General features: G+C 55.5%; 5 protein-coding genes across 5 annotated transcripts; 3 read left to right on the top strand and 2 right to left on the bottom strand.

The window, feature by feature from the left end:
- Positions 1 to 5022: 5022 nt before the first annotated feature.
- BGZ61DRAFT_73983 (uncharacterized protein) lies at positions 5023 to 5597 on the top strand. Its single transcript, XM_046257035.1, has one exon. It carries the CDS (start codon positions 5112 to 5114, stop codon positions 5475 to 5477), a length of 366 nt encoding a protein of 121 aa, XP_046100356.1. The 5' UTR covers positions 5023 to 5111; the 3' UTR covers positions 5478 to 5597.
- A 965-nt stretch (positions 5598 to 6562) lies between these two features.
- On the top strand, positions 6563 to 7373 carry BGZ61DRAFT_360612 (uncharacterized protein; the record flags this gene model as incomplete). The annotated part of the gene is made up of 3 exons (XM_046241192.1): positions 6563 to 6967; positions 7034 to 7199; positions 7267 to 7373. 3 exons carry the CDS (start codon positions 6563 to 6565, stop codon positions 7371 to 7373), a joined length of 678 nt encoding a protein of 225 aa, XP_046100357.1.
- A 397-nt stretch (positions 7374 to 7770) lies between these two features.
- BGZ61DRAFT_360692 (D-arabinono-1,4-lactone oxidase-domain-containing protein) lies at positions 7771 to 9315 on the bottom strand (the record flags this gene model as incomplete). Its single annotated transcript, XM_046241202.1, has 1 exon — positions 7771 to 9315. One exon carries the CDS (start codon positions 9313 to 9315, stop codon positions 7771 to 7773), a length of 1545 nt encoding a protein of 514 aa, XP_046100358.1.
- A 1327-nt stretch (positions 9316 to 10642) lies between these two features.
- On the bottom strand, positions 10643 to 12641 carry BGZ61DRAFT_360253 (malate synthase; the record flags this gene model as incomplete). Its single annotated transcript, XM_046241157.1, has 4 exons — positions 10643 to 10700; positions 10756 to 10986; positions 11043 to 12021; positions 12281 to 12641. 4 exons carry the CDS (start codon positions 12639 to 12641, stop codon positions 10643 to 10645), a joined length of 1629 nt encoding a protein of 542 aa, XP_046100359.1.
- A 1687-nt stretch (positions 12642 to 14328) lies between these two features.
- Positions 14329 to 14865, top strand: BGZ61DRAFT_74068 (uncharacterized protein). Its single transcript, XM_046257037.1, has 2 exons — positions 14329 to 14593; positions 14656 to 14865. Exons 1-2 carry the CDS (start codon positions 14420 to 14422, stop codon positions 14785 to 14787), a joined length of 306 nt encoding a protein of 101 aa, XP_046100360.1. The 5' UTR covers positions 14329 to 14419; the 3' UTR covers positions 14788 to 14865.
- Positions 14866 to 15924: the final 1059 nt, after the last annotated feature.

Consider the following 15924-nt stretch of genomic DNA (forward strand, 5'->3'; position numbering starts at 1 on the left):
ATCTGCAAAGATCCGGGTACCTAGGCAGCCGAAGGAGGCAATATAGCGTGGTGAATTTGAGCCGAGCTGGACGGGAAGGCCGTGGTATGTTTCCGGCTCGAGCGAGACAGGGAAATCGAGCAGATTCCAGGGGAGATGAGGGTGGTGAGAGAAGAGATGGAAGGAGCTGAGGGTTGTGACTGCAGGAGCGGTGTTGGTAGCGGTCGCGGTGGTGGTGGAAGAGAAGAGGAGCGGGAGCGGGAATTGGACAGTTTGGACCGGGCAGAAACTGACGGATGGTACATGAAAAGGCTGGTACGTACATAGTAGCAATTGATACGCACACAGCTCGTCAACTGAAGCACTGCAAGCAACAGATTGGAGGAGTAATTGATTCAAGCGAAAGAGACGGCATGCGCCTGGTTGGCGGCAGGGCGCACCGGGGCGCAAGGAATGAATGCTCTTTGTTTGGCTCTTACATGCAAACGCACACCACAAACAAGCTGGTCTCGCCCAGCCGATCTGGTCTCGTCGGGTGTCTTGACTTGTCTCTCAATGACTTTGTTCCGCCCACGCCATTGATGCCTTAGCGTGTCGTTGACGGCTGTTGCTCCCCCGGTTGCTTTCTTTTCGTGTTTGCCTTTTCGAGTTGAATAGAGTCCCCACGGTTGGTCGTCGATTCCTTACAGCTGTCAGGGTCCAGCCAGTCCTTGGGGAACGGGAGCGGGAACGGGAAAGACAGTCAAGGTCCAGCTGGATGAAAAGAGCATAGTGAGGTAGTAGCCGTTGCACACGGGCTCTCCAGTGGACATGGACAGATAACCCAGGAAAGAGGTCAAACCACCAGGCCGGAGAGGGTCTCGAAAGCGGGGGGTCTCGATGAGCGACGGGGGACGGGCTGGTCAATCAACCCGCTGCCTCTTCCTGTTCCGTCCGCGCGCAGATTTGAGCGAGCCCAGCAGCAGAAGTGCAGAGCGCAAGGCCACCAGCCGGAAACCAACCTGGCCCATGGCAGCAGACAAAGAACCTGTCTGGACCATCCCATGCCATGGCCACGGAACAAGGGCTTGCCTGGTTTCCCTTGTCAATTCGACCCGTTCGCCGTGTGCCTTGCCCGCTGCATTCCTTCTTTCTGTCAGCACCCGCGTAACACTGCCTGCAACCAACCAGCCTTATCGGACTGTCCTCGATGCCCATTCATCCGCCAGTCTCTTCCATTGTTGTTCCATTGCACACACGCAAACAGCAGGATATATCGCAGTCCCCTCCCGAAGAACAAGGAGTTCAGGTACTTAGTACAACGCCCTGTACAAATACCATACGCTCAGGCTTGCCAACGCCCTGCATCTTTGGCTCTTGTGCCACCTCCCAGCCTCCATGCACTCTCTGCTCCTCCGGGCCCAGGAGGCAGGGGTGATTGTGATGGGCACAGCTTTGCAGGGTTCCTATTCCCTACCCTGTGACATTTGACACTCGGAGCCCTGTGCCTCTGTCCGCTCACACGGAGCCGACCAACGGAGGACTCAGGCCATCAGAGACAGCAGCAGCACTCCACACCCGCCATCAAACACCTCCCGTCTGCCCCTCCACCCACCGCCCACCTCCAGTGGCACACAACTGAGCTTCCAGGGCCCTCGCTCGATGCGTGATCCCGCCATCCGTTCCGCCTGCCTCTTGGATTGGTCTGCCGCGCTCTTCGTGAGCCGTTGTCGCAGTGGGTCGTTCTGTGCCGCATGCAGACCGCCGCGTGACGAACCATTCGCACCCTATCTCGTCCTTCCACTGAATTCCCATCCTTGGACCAATATATCCATGGGCAAAGTCTCGTCAAACTCGTCCGTCCTTAGGGGTCTGTCACTCACAGTCAAAGCCCTTGGTATCGACCTACCCAAGTCCGGTGCCAGCTGGACCAAACTCAACGCATTTAGGCCAAGTCTACACACCGAGCTCGGGCCGTAGGGCAAACCCAGGCCCCGTGTGCTCACTGTTAAACCTCCCCACCCCTGCTAGGCCCGTTAGCAATCAAATCTTAGCTAGCGCAGATCTGTCGCACAGTATCCTTCACCATCGCCAGCCATCGCGACAGGGACCGGATGAACTGAACACGAAGAATTCAAGCCCCCATGGCGTTTGGCACATGGTGTGCTCACCCCCAGTCAGTGTCTGCACCAGCTCGGCCTCTTTGACGGCCTCGACCCGCGTGTCGCATCATTTGCTTGGGCAAGTGGGGGACGTTGCTGGGCGCAGAACATGGCGAATCGCAGCAAAATGGCTGATTGCTATTCAACAAGCGCGCCCGCCATCCCTGCTTGTACGACATACTGCTTGTATGAGAACTTGGAGATTGGGCTGCTCCTGGTTGGATCCTGCCGGGTGTGGCTCACTTTGACTCGATAGTCTGTTTGCCTGTATGCCCGCTCGGCCGCCCGCCGCCCTCAAATCACATTTTGCTGGTCGCGCATGCCAGCTCCCGGCAGAGATCATGGTGGTGGTTGACCCTAGTGCGGCGCGTTCGCGGGGACAAACGAGGCCGCCAGCGAGCAGGGGCACGAGAGCCTGACCAAGAGCAAAAGGCCCTGGCTATGTCCATGGCAATAATACTATAGCCACGGAGTGGAAATCGGGGGTAGGCGGGCCTAGTTCCCTCGGTTCCCCAACCGACCACTTGGGTTACACTGATCGAGGCCCTGGCAAAAGGGCATGCTCCCCCGAGCGGTGCTGAATATACCGCAGGCCTGGTCGAGCCTGATTGGCGGAAGGTTGTCAACGCGCCGTCAATCTGGAGTCGGCGATTTCAATTACACGGAGGCGGCGAGCACCATGGACGTGCTCAAGCGCGAAATCATGGTCAGCATAGTGGGGCCGAAGCCAATGGAGCTACGAACCGGAAGCACACCGTCATGTCATCCCATCCTCCAACGGAGGAGACGTCGACAAACCCTGTGGAGACTGCTGCACTGATAGCTAGTCAAATCCAAGAGGCGGGGATCCTGATGTACCACGTCTGTGGATGGCGGATTCGATGGCCTCGGCTCCGTCGGAGGGTGGCGGGAAGGTCCAGGGTCGTTGTTTGTGATGAAGGGGCGACTTTAGGGCGGAACAAGTGCACCTTGACATGAACAAATGGCGTAAGTTGAATCGCGTCAAGCTCCGGAGCGTGCCGCAGGGCACATGAGGCGGGTAGCGACTTGCTCAAGCAAACCAAGAGAAGGTCGGCGGCACTGGATATGATTTCGCAGCTTCATGGCCCCCAGATCTGAAGTTGGATGTCGTCCAACTCCATCTTGCAGTCGAGGCTGAAGGAATAGACCGAAGGAGAAAGGCTTCATTCCGCAGGGGGGATGGCGTCTGGCAGGACTCGCGAATGAAGAGGGAGCAGATGCCTCAGATGGGACTGTCAGGCCGTGCTCGACTCCAACATGGCAACTTGGCGCTCGTCGGCCCGGAAATGCTTGCACGCGCCGAAGCGGGGAAACTGAACCAGACCCAAGGCGGCATCGTTTTCGCTGGTCGACAGCGGTGGATCAGGGGAGAGTGCGGGCAAACGGCCGATGAGACACCATTCTGCAGTCGATAGCCTCGAGTCTCCGGAGTCCAAGACCAAGGCGCAGGGCCTCAAAGACCGGAGGGTGCCAGGGATCCCTGAGGATTCTGGTGCGAACACCTTAGCCTAAACAGGTAGATGTCCGAATGCGCGTCACAGTGTCGGCGTGGATCAAGGCTGCAGAACCACGGTTTTCACGGGCGACCACCGAGAGGTCGATGAAGGCGTGGTATTGGTGGCGTGAGATGGGGTGAATGGGGAATGGAGGGGGGGGGGGACTTCTGGTGGCAGCCGTGTTGTGTTGCCCGTGTCCCGTCCGTTGCCATTGAGAAATGAGATGGAGGGCCATCGGCTGGTAAGCCATGGAACAGCTCGGAAACAGCGCAAATGAGACTAGCGCAGCTTGGCGGTTGCGTGCATGCCAGCGCCCGTGGTGGTTGCCCGTAGCGGTGGTCCGTGAACCTGAGCGATGCAATACGCAGGGAATTCGGTGGGCCCTAGCCCCTCGTTACGTGCATAGCTCGTGTGGGGATTGCGCTCGGACTGTTAACTGGTCAATCAAGGCTGAGCCTCGGGCAAAGCAAATACGATCAGGTGCCCTCCTGCACTCACAGTTGGCCGAGTGGGCAGGAGGGGAGGAGCCGCAGGAGAAGCCGTAGGAAAGCAGGACAGCTGGGCAGGCAGGCAGCAAACACGGGAAACGCAAGCCATTAGGCAGAGCTGCCAGTTTGTCGCTTATTACGCAGTAGAGGGACGCACATCAGCAGCAAGCCGTCTTTCTCTCCCAATCAGTTCCCTCAGACTACTCACCGACACGACCTCCTTACAGAACAGAAAGCATCATTGCGCCCTACTGTCATGTTTGTCTCAACGGGCGTGACGCACTCATGCTCGCTGCATGCAGGCCCAGCCGCAAGATCACGGCATGAATCACCGATCCTGAGGGCTGAAGCCCGATGGCAGCCCTGAGATGCGGAGATGACCATCTTGCTTGCCATCTTGCTTGCCTTCTCATGGGGCGGCTCCTCCCGTGAGAATCTCGGCCATCCTCCCGTTACGGTCCACGTTGCAGTCAACTGCCGTGTTGTTTGTCATTGCTAATGCAGCCCGGTGTTTGCGGATCTTGGCCTCGAGTCTCAAGCCTCGGGCTCCCGGTAGATGGATCTAGGGTTGCGACGTGTCATTGTGAATTGGCCACGCTCCCGCCCGGCCTGATTCTTTCGATGCAAACAAACGTTTGGATGCGTCATAGTTCCAGATATAGCCGTCGAGGAAAGCCCTCGCCTGATATAGCACCATGGCAGTTTAAAGTTGCGGCCAGATTTTCCATCTCAGGCGATGCCCGAGATCGATGCCCAGGTTGTAATGCCCCAGGTCCGATGCAAGAGATCGGCCAGTTCTTCCGGTAAATCAATGCTCATCGGCAGCGCATCCTGGCCGAAGGTTTTGAGGGATGCTTTTCTCAGCTCTAGGATGCATGCAAGGTCGAAAGTTCTGAGATCAACCCGGCCGATCTATCGCTTTGCCAGGAGCTGTGTTGTCATCTCAACCACATGGATCAAGTTGTGCAAACTCCATCTCGGTGGAGATGTCGGTCGATTCAATTCGCAAAACATGCTTGATTGAGCCTGCCAGAGACAAAAAGATTACATCTCGCTCCTCTAACTTAAAGAGGCCACCAACTCCATGGCAATCGACAAAGCCAAGTCGATTAAGCTTGTCCAACCCAGGCAATAATCCCAGGGTCTGCGCCCACCGCCTTCACAACGGCGAGCGATGTTCCCCTAAAAGGCCCCCAGACCCAACAGGGCCCTCTCCCCTACCAAACCCCTATACCATATCGTGTCTAGTTTCACCGCACCGCACCTGTCAAAACCATATCTTGTGTCCCTCGGCTCCGAGTCCCTGTGTGCTGGGGGACGGACGGACTGACTCTGTCCTGTCGCAACCCTAGCGGTAGTGCTCCCTCGTCGGTGGTGCCTCGTCAGCGGTGTCTCGTCAAGTGGTGGACAGGTGGTGCAGAAGGGGAGGGAACGCAGAAACACTCCAGTGCCAGATCTTGTCCGAGGGAATCTGGGACAGACAGGAAACGGTCTCACGCCACAGAAGGACGCCAGAACCGCACGAGTGGATCGCACAACACAGCAAAAGGACATGGAGATGGCCCAGAGATAGCTGATCCCGGCGGCTCTGATGGTCCCTGGCGGCTCTGCGACACCATCTCCGGCGCACCATTGGCCTGTGGCCCAAGACTCCTGGAGTGCCAAGTGCGCTGGGGGGCCCCCTTTCAAGAGCCACGTCCCACTAGAACTCCAGCGGGCTCCAGCGTGCTCCAGCGGTTGTCGTCCCAAACGGGTGCGGTCGCCACCCACGGCGGCCTCCCATTGGCCACCGCCTCGGACGTGGCCCGTGCCCCGTCGGCATATCTGCGTCAAGATCCATATCCTGAAACGGCTCCGTTGGGAACATCAGGTGTTGTCGGCGGGAGGAGAGTCTCAAGTGTCGAGTCTGGCGTCAGTTTCATGCATCGAGAAGGTTTCTTTTTGTGTTTCCGTCTGTCTCCTTGTGCCGTGTGCGTGACTGTCACTGTCTTTCTGTTCTATCCTTCTCTCTCTGCTGTCCTTCTCGTCCGGTTGCGAGTCGTCTTTCCCTCTCTAGTGTCTCGATCTCTGTCTGGATCTTCGTATCCGCTTCGGCGCCGTGTCCAAGACCGTCTCTCTTTTCCTGTGTCCTTTTTCGTCGCTTTCGCCACCGCTCCAAGTCTTCTTCGGAGTCACCTTGTGTCATTCGGTACACTGAGAGTTCAGTGTCGTCGACACCAAATCGCTCCCTCTCTTCACCTCTTGACGAGGCCTGGCTAGTCCAGTTCAATACTATCCATCAACCCGACGCCGGTCGTCCAACGCAACCAACGCGGAATCCCATATCAACCGATCCTCAAGCGGAATACAACACCAAATAGTCGTCACCACGACCTAGATACCGAGCCGCAGCCCATCGCCTCAACTCGAACCGAAATCCGCCGTTAATACGCCCACCATGGCCAACAACAAGGTATTCCTCGCCACCGTGGCCGCCGATGGCCTCTTCCTCGCCGCGGGCATCATGGAGCTGGTCTTCTCGCTCGTCGTCCGCAGCCAGATGAACGACATACCCACCGATGGAGAGGAGGCCACCCGCAACCTGCTCTACCAGCGCTTCCCCCTGGCCGCCGGCATCGTCAACGCCGCCTTCATCCTCCTCACCTTCGTCGCCACGCTCCCCGGCCTCTTCATGCCCGCCCGCGGCATCCTCAAGGTCGGCGGCTACATGGTCACCTTCTGCGCCATCTTCACCATGTGCGTCGGTGTCTTCCTCTGGGTCATGACGCTGCGCATTCGTGGGGAGTTCGTGTCCGTTTACGTTGCCCAAGATCCGTCCGTGCAAAGCCTCATTCAAAATTCGGTACGCTTTTATATCAGATATCAAATAATACAAGACGGCCCAAGAGAAACTAACACTCGGTAATAGTTCGAATGCTGTGGTTACAACAACAGCACCTCTCCCGCCTTCGTCACCGACAGCACTTGTCCCAGTCCCGCAGCCGCTGCTCTCATGCGCGGTTGTGCAACCGCAATCTCAAGCTACGCCAACATCCACATTGACAGCATCTTCACCGTCGTCTTTGGCATTGTCGGTACGTCATTTATCCAGCCTCCCCCAAGATCTCTCGAAATCGAAAGCTAACTTCAGGGTCTGTTCAGGTATCGACGCCATCTTTGTCCTCTGCATCGCCTGCCTTCTCAAGGAGCGCAAGGAGCGCGAGCGCTACCGCCACATTGACGAGAAGAGCGGCTTCCGATCATTCTAAACAACGAAACCCATTCACCATCTCCCTTGCCGTTTGCCATTGACTGGTACGCGTGGGAGTTACATCTTCATTCGCTTCCTCACAGTATAACCTTGCGCACTCTTTTCTGGCTGTACTTGCTGTATTTACACCAACCGATTTTTATAGTTTCACTGGAGATTTGTAGCTCCATTGCAAGGGGGATTTTAGTTTAGAGATATCTGATGAGTGTTCACGGCTTGTACAACATGCAATCTTCGACATCGGGCTTTCGTTTAAACGCGCTGGGAACTCCGCTGGTGCGGGTTGAGCTCTACATAGACCAGTTGTTGCCGCATAATAATCTAAGATATGGAACCGCTTGGAAGTCAAAACAACATACGCTCGTGAGAATTTATTCAAATCGTCTAGCTTGCCGTCATATGCTTCCAAACATCGTTACACCCTTCGTACGACTCTTTGTCCGTGATGTTTCCACCTCTTCGAGCTCAAGCTTCGGTCCCTCCGCCATTATCCTGTCCCGGTGCCACGGCCCAACGAATATGCCCTTGGGGTCCGCCCCGTCTCGAACCGCTCGGAACGATTCCAGATTCTTGCCATAGAAAGCCTCAATCTCCGGGCGGTACGTATCAAAGTTCTTAGCCCAGTGAGGCCGTCCGCCAAGATCCTTCATGAGCCACTCAAACGCCTCATAGTAACGCTCGCGACAGGGCGGGTCGGTCCAGTACGGGCGGTAGAGTGTGGCGTTGAGATACAACGTCGGGCCGTCTTCATCGGTAGGGTCGAGAAACGGGCGAGCGTTGGAGGTAAGGGTGGTGTCGCTGATGCGGACTTCGACGGGAGCGTGAACGTACAGGCCGTCTGCGGAGAAGGGGATGTTGTGAGGCACGTAGTCGGGGTCCTCGGGAGTCAGATGGTTGAGCCACGAGCTAAGTCGGCGCAGGGCTTCGGGTCCCTTGTGTAGAGGAATAGCCCACTCGTTGACGAATTGCGAGTACAGGCAGTTCATCAGGAGCGCTTTGCGACTCGGCTGAATTGCGCTTGTCCTGGATCCATCAGCGAAGCCGTACTGCATGCCGAAGACGAACCACTCGACCCACGGCAGGATCCGAGGAGCCCATTGCGACAGGTAGAGCAGGTTGTGGTAGACGTAGTATCCCAGCGAGCCATCGTAGTAGCTGACGGGCGGGTCACGCTCCTCCTCGGTCGTCTTCTCTGCCTGCCAAACGACTGCGCGCCTCGTGTAAGGGAACCACCAGACCCTGACAAACTCGCTCTGCGTCCACAGCTCATGCGGCCACGCCTCAAACATCTTGTAATCGGTGTCGACGATCTGCTCCCATTTAAGGGTGAAGGCGGGAACGGCACGGAAGGTGACCTCGGTGATGATGCCAAGTGCGCCGAGGGACAACAGCGCAGCGCGGAAAAGCTCAGGTCTCGAGTCGGGGGAGCAGGATACTGTGGTGCCGTCGGCGAGGGTGATCTTCAAGGCGAGTACGTCCTCGGACATGAGCCCGTGTCGCAGACTGCTCCCATGAGTGCCCGTAGAGATGGCACCAGTGATGGACTGCTCGTTGATGCTGCCCAGGTTGGGCATGGCAAGACCATATTTCTCGAGCTCCTCACACAGGGCGTACAACCTGATGCCGCTCTGCATGACGGCGACTCCTGTTTCCTTGTCGACAGATAGGATGCGATTGAAGTTGTCGAGGTTGACGAGCCAACTCGACGTGCAGGTGATGTTGGACGGCGAGTGGCCGCACCCGGCCGTCACGATGCGTCGGCGGCATGTGCGGGCGAGGTTGACGACCTTTTCGACTTCGGCGAGCGACTCGGGCTGGATGTAGAGCTCGGGGAGAGAGGAGAAGGTGCGCGCCCAGGTGTGGTGGACATGGCTCGGCCTGGCGCGAAAAGCAACGCCGTCGTCAAGCTTGGCCAGCTCAGCGGCGACAAGAGGGTCCATGGGGGAGGGAGGAGGAGGAGTATGGGAGGATAAAAAGAAAGAGGAAGGGGAGGAGGAGGAGGAGGAGGAGGAAGATGAGTAGATTCCGAAGTGGGCGTTAGTCACTTCGCGGGTCTCCAAGCCTCCGAGGCGCAAGTGGGGACGACACCATCCGCAATCGTAAGTTTATCTAGACCAACTCCGAGGCTGGTGCGTCACTCGACGAAAGCCATGTCTTGGGCAGTGTGGTATTGGGTCGGGAATCCGCTGGACATAGGACGAAGTCCATCTATCGACACCATCATGGTCGGAACGCGAGAGGAGGGGGAGGGGGAGGGGCAACGTGCGCCAGTGACGCGCGACTAAAATAAATTAAAAAAATGTATAGATGCGCAGTTAAGTCCTGACGCATAGTCTACCGAGTGGGTTCGAGAATGCGACAATGTTCCATTGGTGGACGAGACCCGTTGCGCACGCTGATTGGTAACGACGAGGCGATGCACGTTGTCAATGATGAGCACCAAGACTGCCGTCCATCTTGATAAGCAGCGGCTGATCGGCAGTGTGAACGGAACGGCTCAGGGAAGAAGGAGGGGCCGTGGCAGGGGTCCAGATGGTGTCATCGGCTCTCTGGCCGCCGTCATTCCGAACCGAACCCGGATCATACCCTACATACCTAACTTAGATACTGAGTAGATATATAAGTATACGGGATATCACTTCACCATTCTTTTAGGTTGACATCTATAGTTTAATCTTGACCACCAATCCAGGATTAATTATTGACTGCCGCATTCCCCAATCTGACTTCTCCACTTCCCGATCACCTACCCTATACTTGCATTTTTCTTCAAACCGCAAACCGAAACCCTCCTCCAGGTTCGCACGTCTCTATTCTTGCATTCGATCTTTCAAGATAGGGGATGGCGGGGATTAATAAATTAAACTTGATAAAATAAAATAAAAAGTTGTTGGGGAATAAATGAAAATAAATAGCTTTCTAAACTTGTTAGGATGATATATAATTGCTAGCATGATTGCAATACTCAGTATAAATATAGTTGTTAGCTGGGGGTTAACAGAAAGGGTGATAACCTAGGTAAACCGCAAGCCTAATCGACAAAAATTTTATGCGGCATCACCGAAATCGATAATCTCCGGGCAGAGACAGACCATGTGTTAATGTTAAACAAAAGACTCCATTTTTTCGCAGTTCAACTATGGTGATATATAGCAAAAAGTCATCATTACCCCGGCCGTGAATATCAAGCAAGCCCTCATCCAAACATCCATGCGTCAAAATGCATATTTACTTTCTCATTCTTCCAATTTTAACAATTCATCTGCCTTACAGCTTAGAAGCAGGGCTGGGGGGACCTTGGGCGGTGATCTCATTGTACAGGAGCCTGGCATCTAAGTTAGCAAGCTGCGTCCTGAAAATTCAAACGAGTAAAGACTTACGAGGTCAGGAAGTCGGCGTAGTCCTCGCCGGTAACCTGCCCAGAGAAGTACTGGGCAGCGAGGTGGAACTTGTTGCCCTTGGGAGCCTTGGCGGAGAGTTGGTCAGCGCACTCCTTGAGGAGCTTCAGGGCGTAAGCCTTGTCGACACGCTTGCCCTCGGCAGTGGTGACGCCATGCTTAACCCATTGCCAGAGCTGACTTCGGGACACCTCGGCGGTGGCGGCATCTTCCCTAGTTTGGGGGTTAGCAATGTGCCTCGGACGAATATGCATCCTGACAAGACTTACATGAGGAAGTTAATGGGGACACAGCCGACACCTCGGACCCAGGCTTCCATGTATCCTAGTCCGATATTGAGGTTCTTCTTGATGCCCGCCTCAGTGATGGTACCAGGAACGTTCATGTTGAGCAGATCGTTCTGGCCAATGCTGACGTCCTCCCTCCGCACGAAGAGCTGGTTGGGGGTGGGCATGTGCTTGTTGAAGATCTCGGTAGCAATGCCAGCGAGGGCAGGGTGAGCAACCCAGGTGCCGTCGTGGCCAGCGCGGGCCTCGCGCAGCTTGTCGGCGCGGACGCCCTCCATGGCCTTGTCGTTGGCCACGGGGTCGTTCTTGATGGGAATTTGAGCGGCCATACCGCCCATGGCGTGAACACCGCGCTTGTGGCAGGTCTGGATGAGCAGCTTGACGTAGGCGTCCATGAAGGGAACCGTCATGGTGACGGCAGAGCGGTCGGGAAGGACAAAGTTGGCGTTGTTGCGGAACTTCTTGATAACGCTGAAGATGTAATCCCAGCGGCCGCAGTTGAGACCGGAGCTGTGGTCGCGGAGCTCGTAGATGATCTCATCCATCTCAAAGGCGGCGAGGATGGTCTCAATCAGGACGGTGCCTCGGATGGTACCGCGGGGCATGCCGATGTAGTCCTGGGCCAGGTTGAAGGCATCGTTCCAGAGGCGAGCCTCGAGGTGGCTCTCCATCTTGGGGAGGTAGAAGTAAGGGCCGAAGCCGCGGCGCTGGGTCTCAAAGGCATTGTGGAAAAAGTAGAGACCGAAATCGAAGAGGGAGCCGGAGATGGGCTCGCCATCAACGGTGAGGTGCTTCTCCTCAAGGTGCCAGCCACGAGGACGTACAATGAGGGTAGGAAGCTTGCGGTCGGTGCGCAGCTTGTATTCCTTAGGGCCCTGCTTGAAGTCGACTTGGCGACGGTTGGCGTCGTAAAGGTTGACCTGGCCATTGATCATGTTGTCCCAGGTGGGGGCGCTGGAGTCTGGGGAGCGGGCGGACCCATATTAGTCATGTCCATTACAATTGAGTACAGGCTAGAAATTGACGATGCCAATTCATCCAAATTTCGGTTTGCATCGTGGTGTTGCATTGTCGGGCCGGCGGGGGAGAATCCACCGCTTATCGCGAACTCCACCACGACTATTTTGTCGCGACTTACACGCATTGCGCCGGCGGCCGAGGACCAGCAATTGCCGCGATTTGGACAGGAAATGACAGTGCATAACAAGGAAAAAACTCACCCTCAAAGTCGGCCATGTAAGTCCAGACATTGGCGTTCAGGGCATTGACGACCATCTTGCGGTCGGTGGGGCCAGTGATCTCAACGCGGCGATCGACCAGGCCGGGCGCCGGTGGCGCGCCCCTCCAGGTGGCATTCTCTCGGATGTGCTTGGTCTCGGGAAGGAAGTCCGGCAGGACGCCGCGGTCGAGTTCGGTCTGGCGAGCCTTGCGGCGCTCGAGCAGATTCTTGCGGGTGGCGTTGAAGGAGCGGTGCAGCAGGGCCAGGAAGGCGAGGGCTTCGGGGGTGAGGATCTTGCGGTGAGCGTCGTCGATGTTGCCGAGGACGGCGACGCCTTGGAGGATGGATTCGGTGGAAGCCATTGTGATTGATTGTGTGTGGAGGAGAGGGAAGCTTGAGGGAGGTTGGGAGAGGCAAGACGGGAGAGAGGAGCGGAGAACGTCAGTGGGAGGACGCTTATATGTAGACTTTCACGTGTCGGTGGTGGAGATGCGACGCTGCGACCCGGCACTGTGATACCGACGAGAAAGGTAAGACTCGGTTTTCCTGCGTTCCCCGGTCAAGGATCGGACTGTTTGTCCGAAATAAGACGAGACTGGCTAACTGTGTGGGAATTGGCCTTTGGTGGTGTTGCAAGACAGAGGAAGTGGTGATAGTAGCTCGGCGAAGATGAAGATGTGAAAATTGGGGTAAGCTTCAAGCTAGACTGGAGCAATCCACGTGTGAGTGAGAAAAATGAGATGGAAATTGAAGTCGGACAAAACCAAAGGCCATTATATATAATAACTCATTACTCCGTAGACAGCCAGAGTCCCAACGTCGGAGGCCCGAGGAGAGCTACAACGGAGGCGCACCAGCGGGCTTCGGATTGTGACCGAGGACTGTTTCGCGTTACGGCCGCCCGGATCTAGGGAATCACCATTGACATCCACATCTACACCCACATGCGCATCCGCAAGGGGGGGACTCTAGCTACAGTGGATTCTTGCTCTAAATGGCCTTGATGGATAACCAGAAAATTCAAAATGTTGATCCGGAATCCAAGAAGAGAACGGGAATGAAAGTATTGAGGACCGACAAAGCAATAGGGAGACACAGCAATCGGGCGACGCGCTCATGATGACGCTGGCAGATGGCGGGGCAGCAGGGTGAGCCAGCCAACCCAACCTAGCCAACCTGGCCAATGAACCAATGATGTAATGAGCCTCGGCTAAGACTACCTAGGTATGCTTTCAGTCTTCGTGTGTACCTCCGTTTGCCTCTGGCTCCAAGCGGTCACCAACCGAGAGACTACTACCAAGAGGCACATGCTCCATGTCCCGTGTACGTACTCATCCCCACAAACCACGGCCATCGTCCGTGCGCCCCGGTCGGCAGCCATCGGCCTCGCTCGGGTGGATGGAACCAAGCGCCCGGAAAAAAAAGGTCAAGAATTAAGAGTCGAGAGATTGTAGGAGGTGGGTGGTCTAGAGCTTGCTGGACTGCGCTAGTTGCCATGGCGCTAAATTAAGCTAAGGGCACCTTAGATGTGATGGGAGCACAGGGCAGTGAAGTTATGCTACGGTTCAGCCGCGAAATCGCCTCTCTGGTTTAATCATTTCCGCTGAATAAAATAAATCATTTAAGGGAGATAAGCTGTGAACAATTTATCTTAGCATTTGCGATATTGTATTTATTTCTAATTTGTTTCTGTATTCTTCTTCACATGAAATTTAAGCACTGCAGGAACCCTGACAATACATTGAACCACAATTGACGAATAACCATAATTAAAATAGCCAGTAGAATTATGTTGTATTTTAGTAGCATACGAGTGTACTCGATTATGTTCATCTTGCCCAACGCAATTGTGACATTTGAGCTATGCCTTTGGGGACTAGTCCCAGCTGCGGTATCCCTCTTGCGGTCGTGACGACCTGGTTGAAGAAGAGTAGGTGACGCGGGCTGTCATGGAACTTGCTGTAGTAGTACACGTGACAAAGTCCCCGACCACCTCTTCGCATTTCGAGCAACAAGACTGTTTCGTCCCACAACCATGGCGGACATAGTATCACGACTTCGCCTGGCACAGGAACTTAAACCCGTCATCAGCAGAGCGCAGTTGGAAGCTTCAAATGTCCCATTCCGCGACGATACGTGCATGCTCGCCCCTCCTGGTTATTCTGCCGAGGATTTCGAGACACCGCAGCTTCGGCGATGCCCCTTTGACCCGGCCACCATTGACTGGACTTACTCCTCTCGTATTGATGGAGGACTCGATGGATACATCTGGAGGGTGTGGTTCGGAGCGGATAGTCCCTATGTCTTGAAAGTGGTAAGTATACTGTGGTATCTTGGTGTGGTGGCTAGTCCCGTCTTGCTCATCCAGTTCTTTAGTTCTGGGACGCAGAGCCGCCTGAATTTTATCACTACTTTGCCGCTCAACGGGAATGTCAGAATTCTGCCCTTCTTCAGATGATGGAAACTGCAGTGCAGCAGGCTGCTACGTCTGTCATCCCAATCACCTAGGCGCATGGTAGGAACCCCTTATAGCTTCCACGTCTCTTGGGTCCAACTGCATTATACCAGTTTCCAAGAATAGCAATTCATTGCGGGCGATACATACATACCGACTGCCCCTGCAGGAGACATGCCTGCTCTGGAGACATTCGCCTAGGTAACTAACTTACATCCAGGTAAATTAATTTAGTTAGTCCTTCACGGTGCGCTGTGAGTTGCCACCAGACGCGGGCAACTGCCGTGGCCGCCGGCGAGGATCGCTTCCAAGGACCGAACAATGAGTTAGGTACCTAAGGTGGCCGAGACTAGGTACGTGCTATTTGGCGTGTGTCACACCAATCTTGTGGGTACTTTTTCGGAAGTAAAATAAGTACCGCGGAAAAGCTGCCCGACGAACCCCCGAGCTTCGGATGCGGGCGTCGCATGTCCGGCGTAGTCCCCACCACTCCATCCCCAGTCCTAGACACATCCCAGTCAAACTCCAACTAATTTGCCTGTAAAAATCCGGGGGCCTAAGATCTGACTGTGACTACGTGTGGTTTCGACGACGACGAACGACGAGACGCGACCTAGACTTCGGAAATACACCGAGATAGCCTGTCCTTCGTGTTTCCGCGCGCCTCGGCTCTACGACATAGAGCAGCTAGTCACGGGCATATTCACAGTCACAAACGTGCCCCAGGGTGGTCCATTCTACCATCGCTCTTCCTCGGGTCTTGATACTTGCTCGTTGTCTTGAGTCTGCGGCTCCGCGGGGGCAAGTTTGAACTCGGGCCGTGATCTGGGCCTGGCGGGTTTTGGATGTGGGCCGGATTCCTCTCTGACATTGCCCATTCCATCGCTCTCCCTTGCAGTCTACGGGTAGATCACCTGATCAATTTAGTAGTGACAGAGTGACAAGAGGCCATCACTCATCAATCATACATTCCGATGCCAACTGGTACCGTACATATCCGTATATATCCGTGATGGGGGTTACTTCAGATCAGCGTGCATGTGCCGAGTGCAGCATGCAGATGGACTTGCAGCACGGGGCAAGCTTCTGGCCCAGTGTTTTGGGGGCCGGCCGGCGTTGCGGTGCCCCATCCATCTAAGTTACTTGGTAACTCCTCCGTGCGGTCTATCCGATCTACCGACCGAGAAGCC

Source organism: Ilyonectria robusta, assembly GCF_021365365.1.
Source record: "Ilyonectria robusta strain PMI_751 chromosome Unknown BGZ61scaffold_19, whole genome shotgun sequence".
Taxonomy (NCBI): Eukaryota; Fungi; Ascomycota; class Sordariomycetes; order Hypocreales; family Nectriaceae; genus Ilyonectria; species Ilyonectria robusta.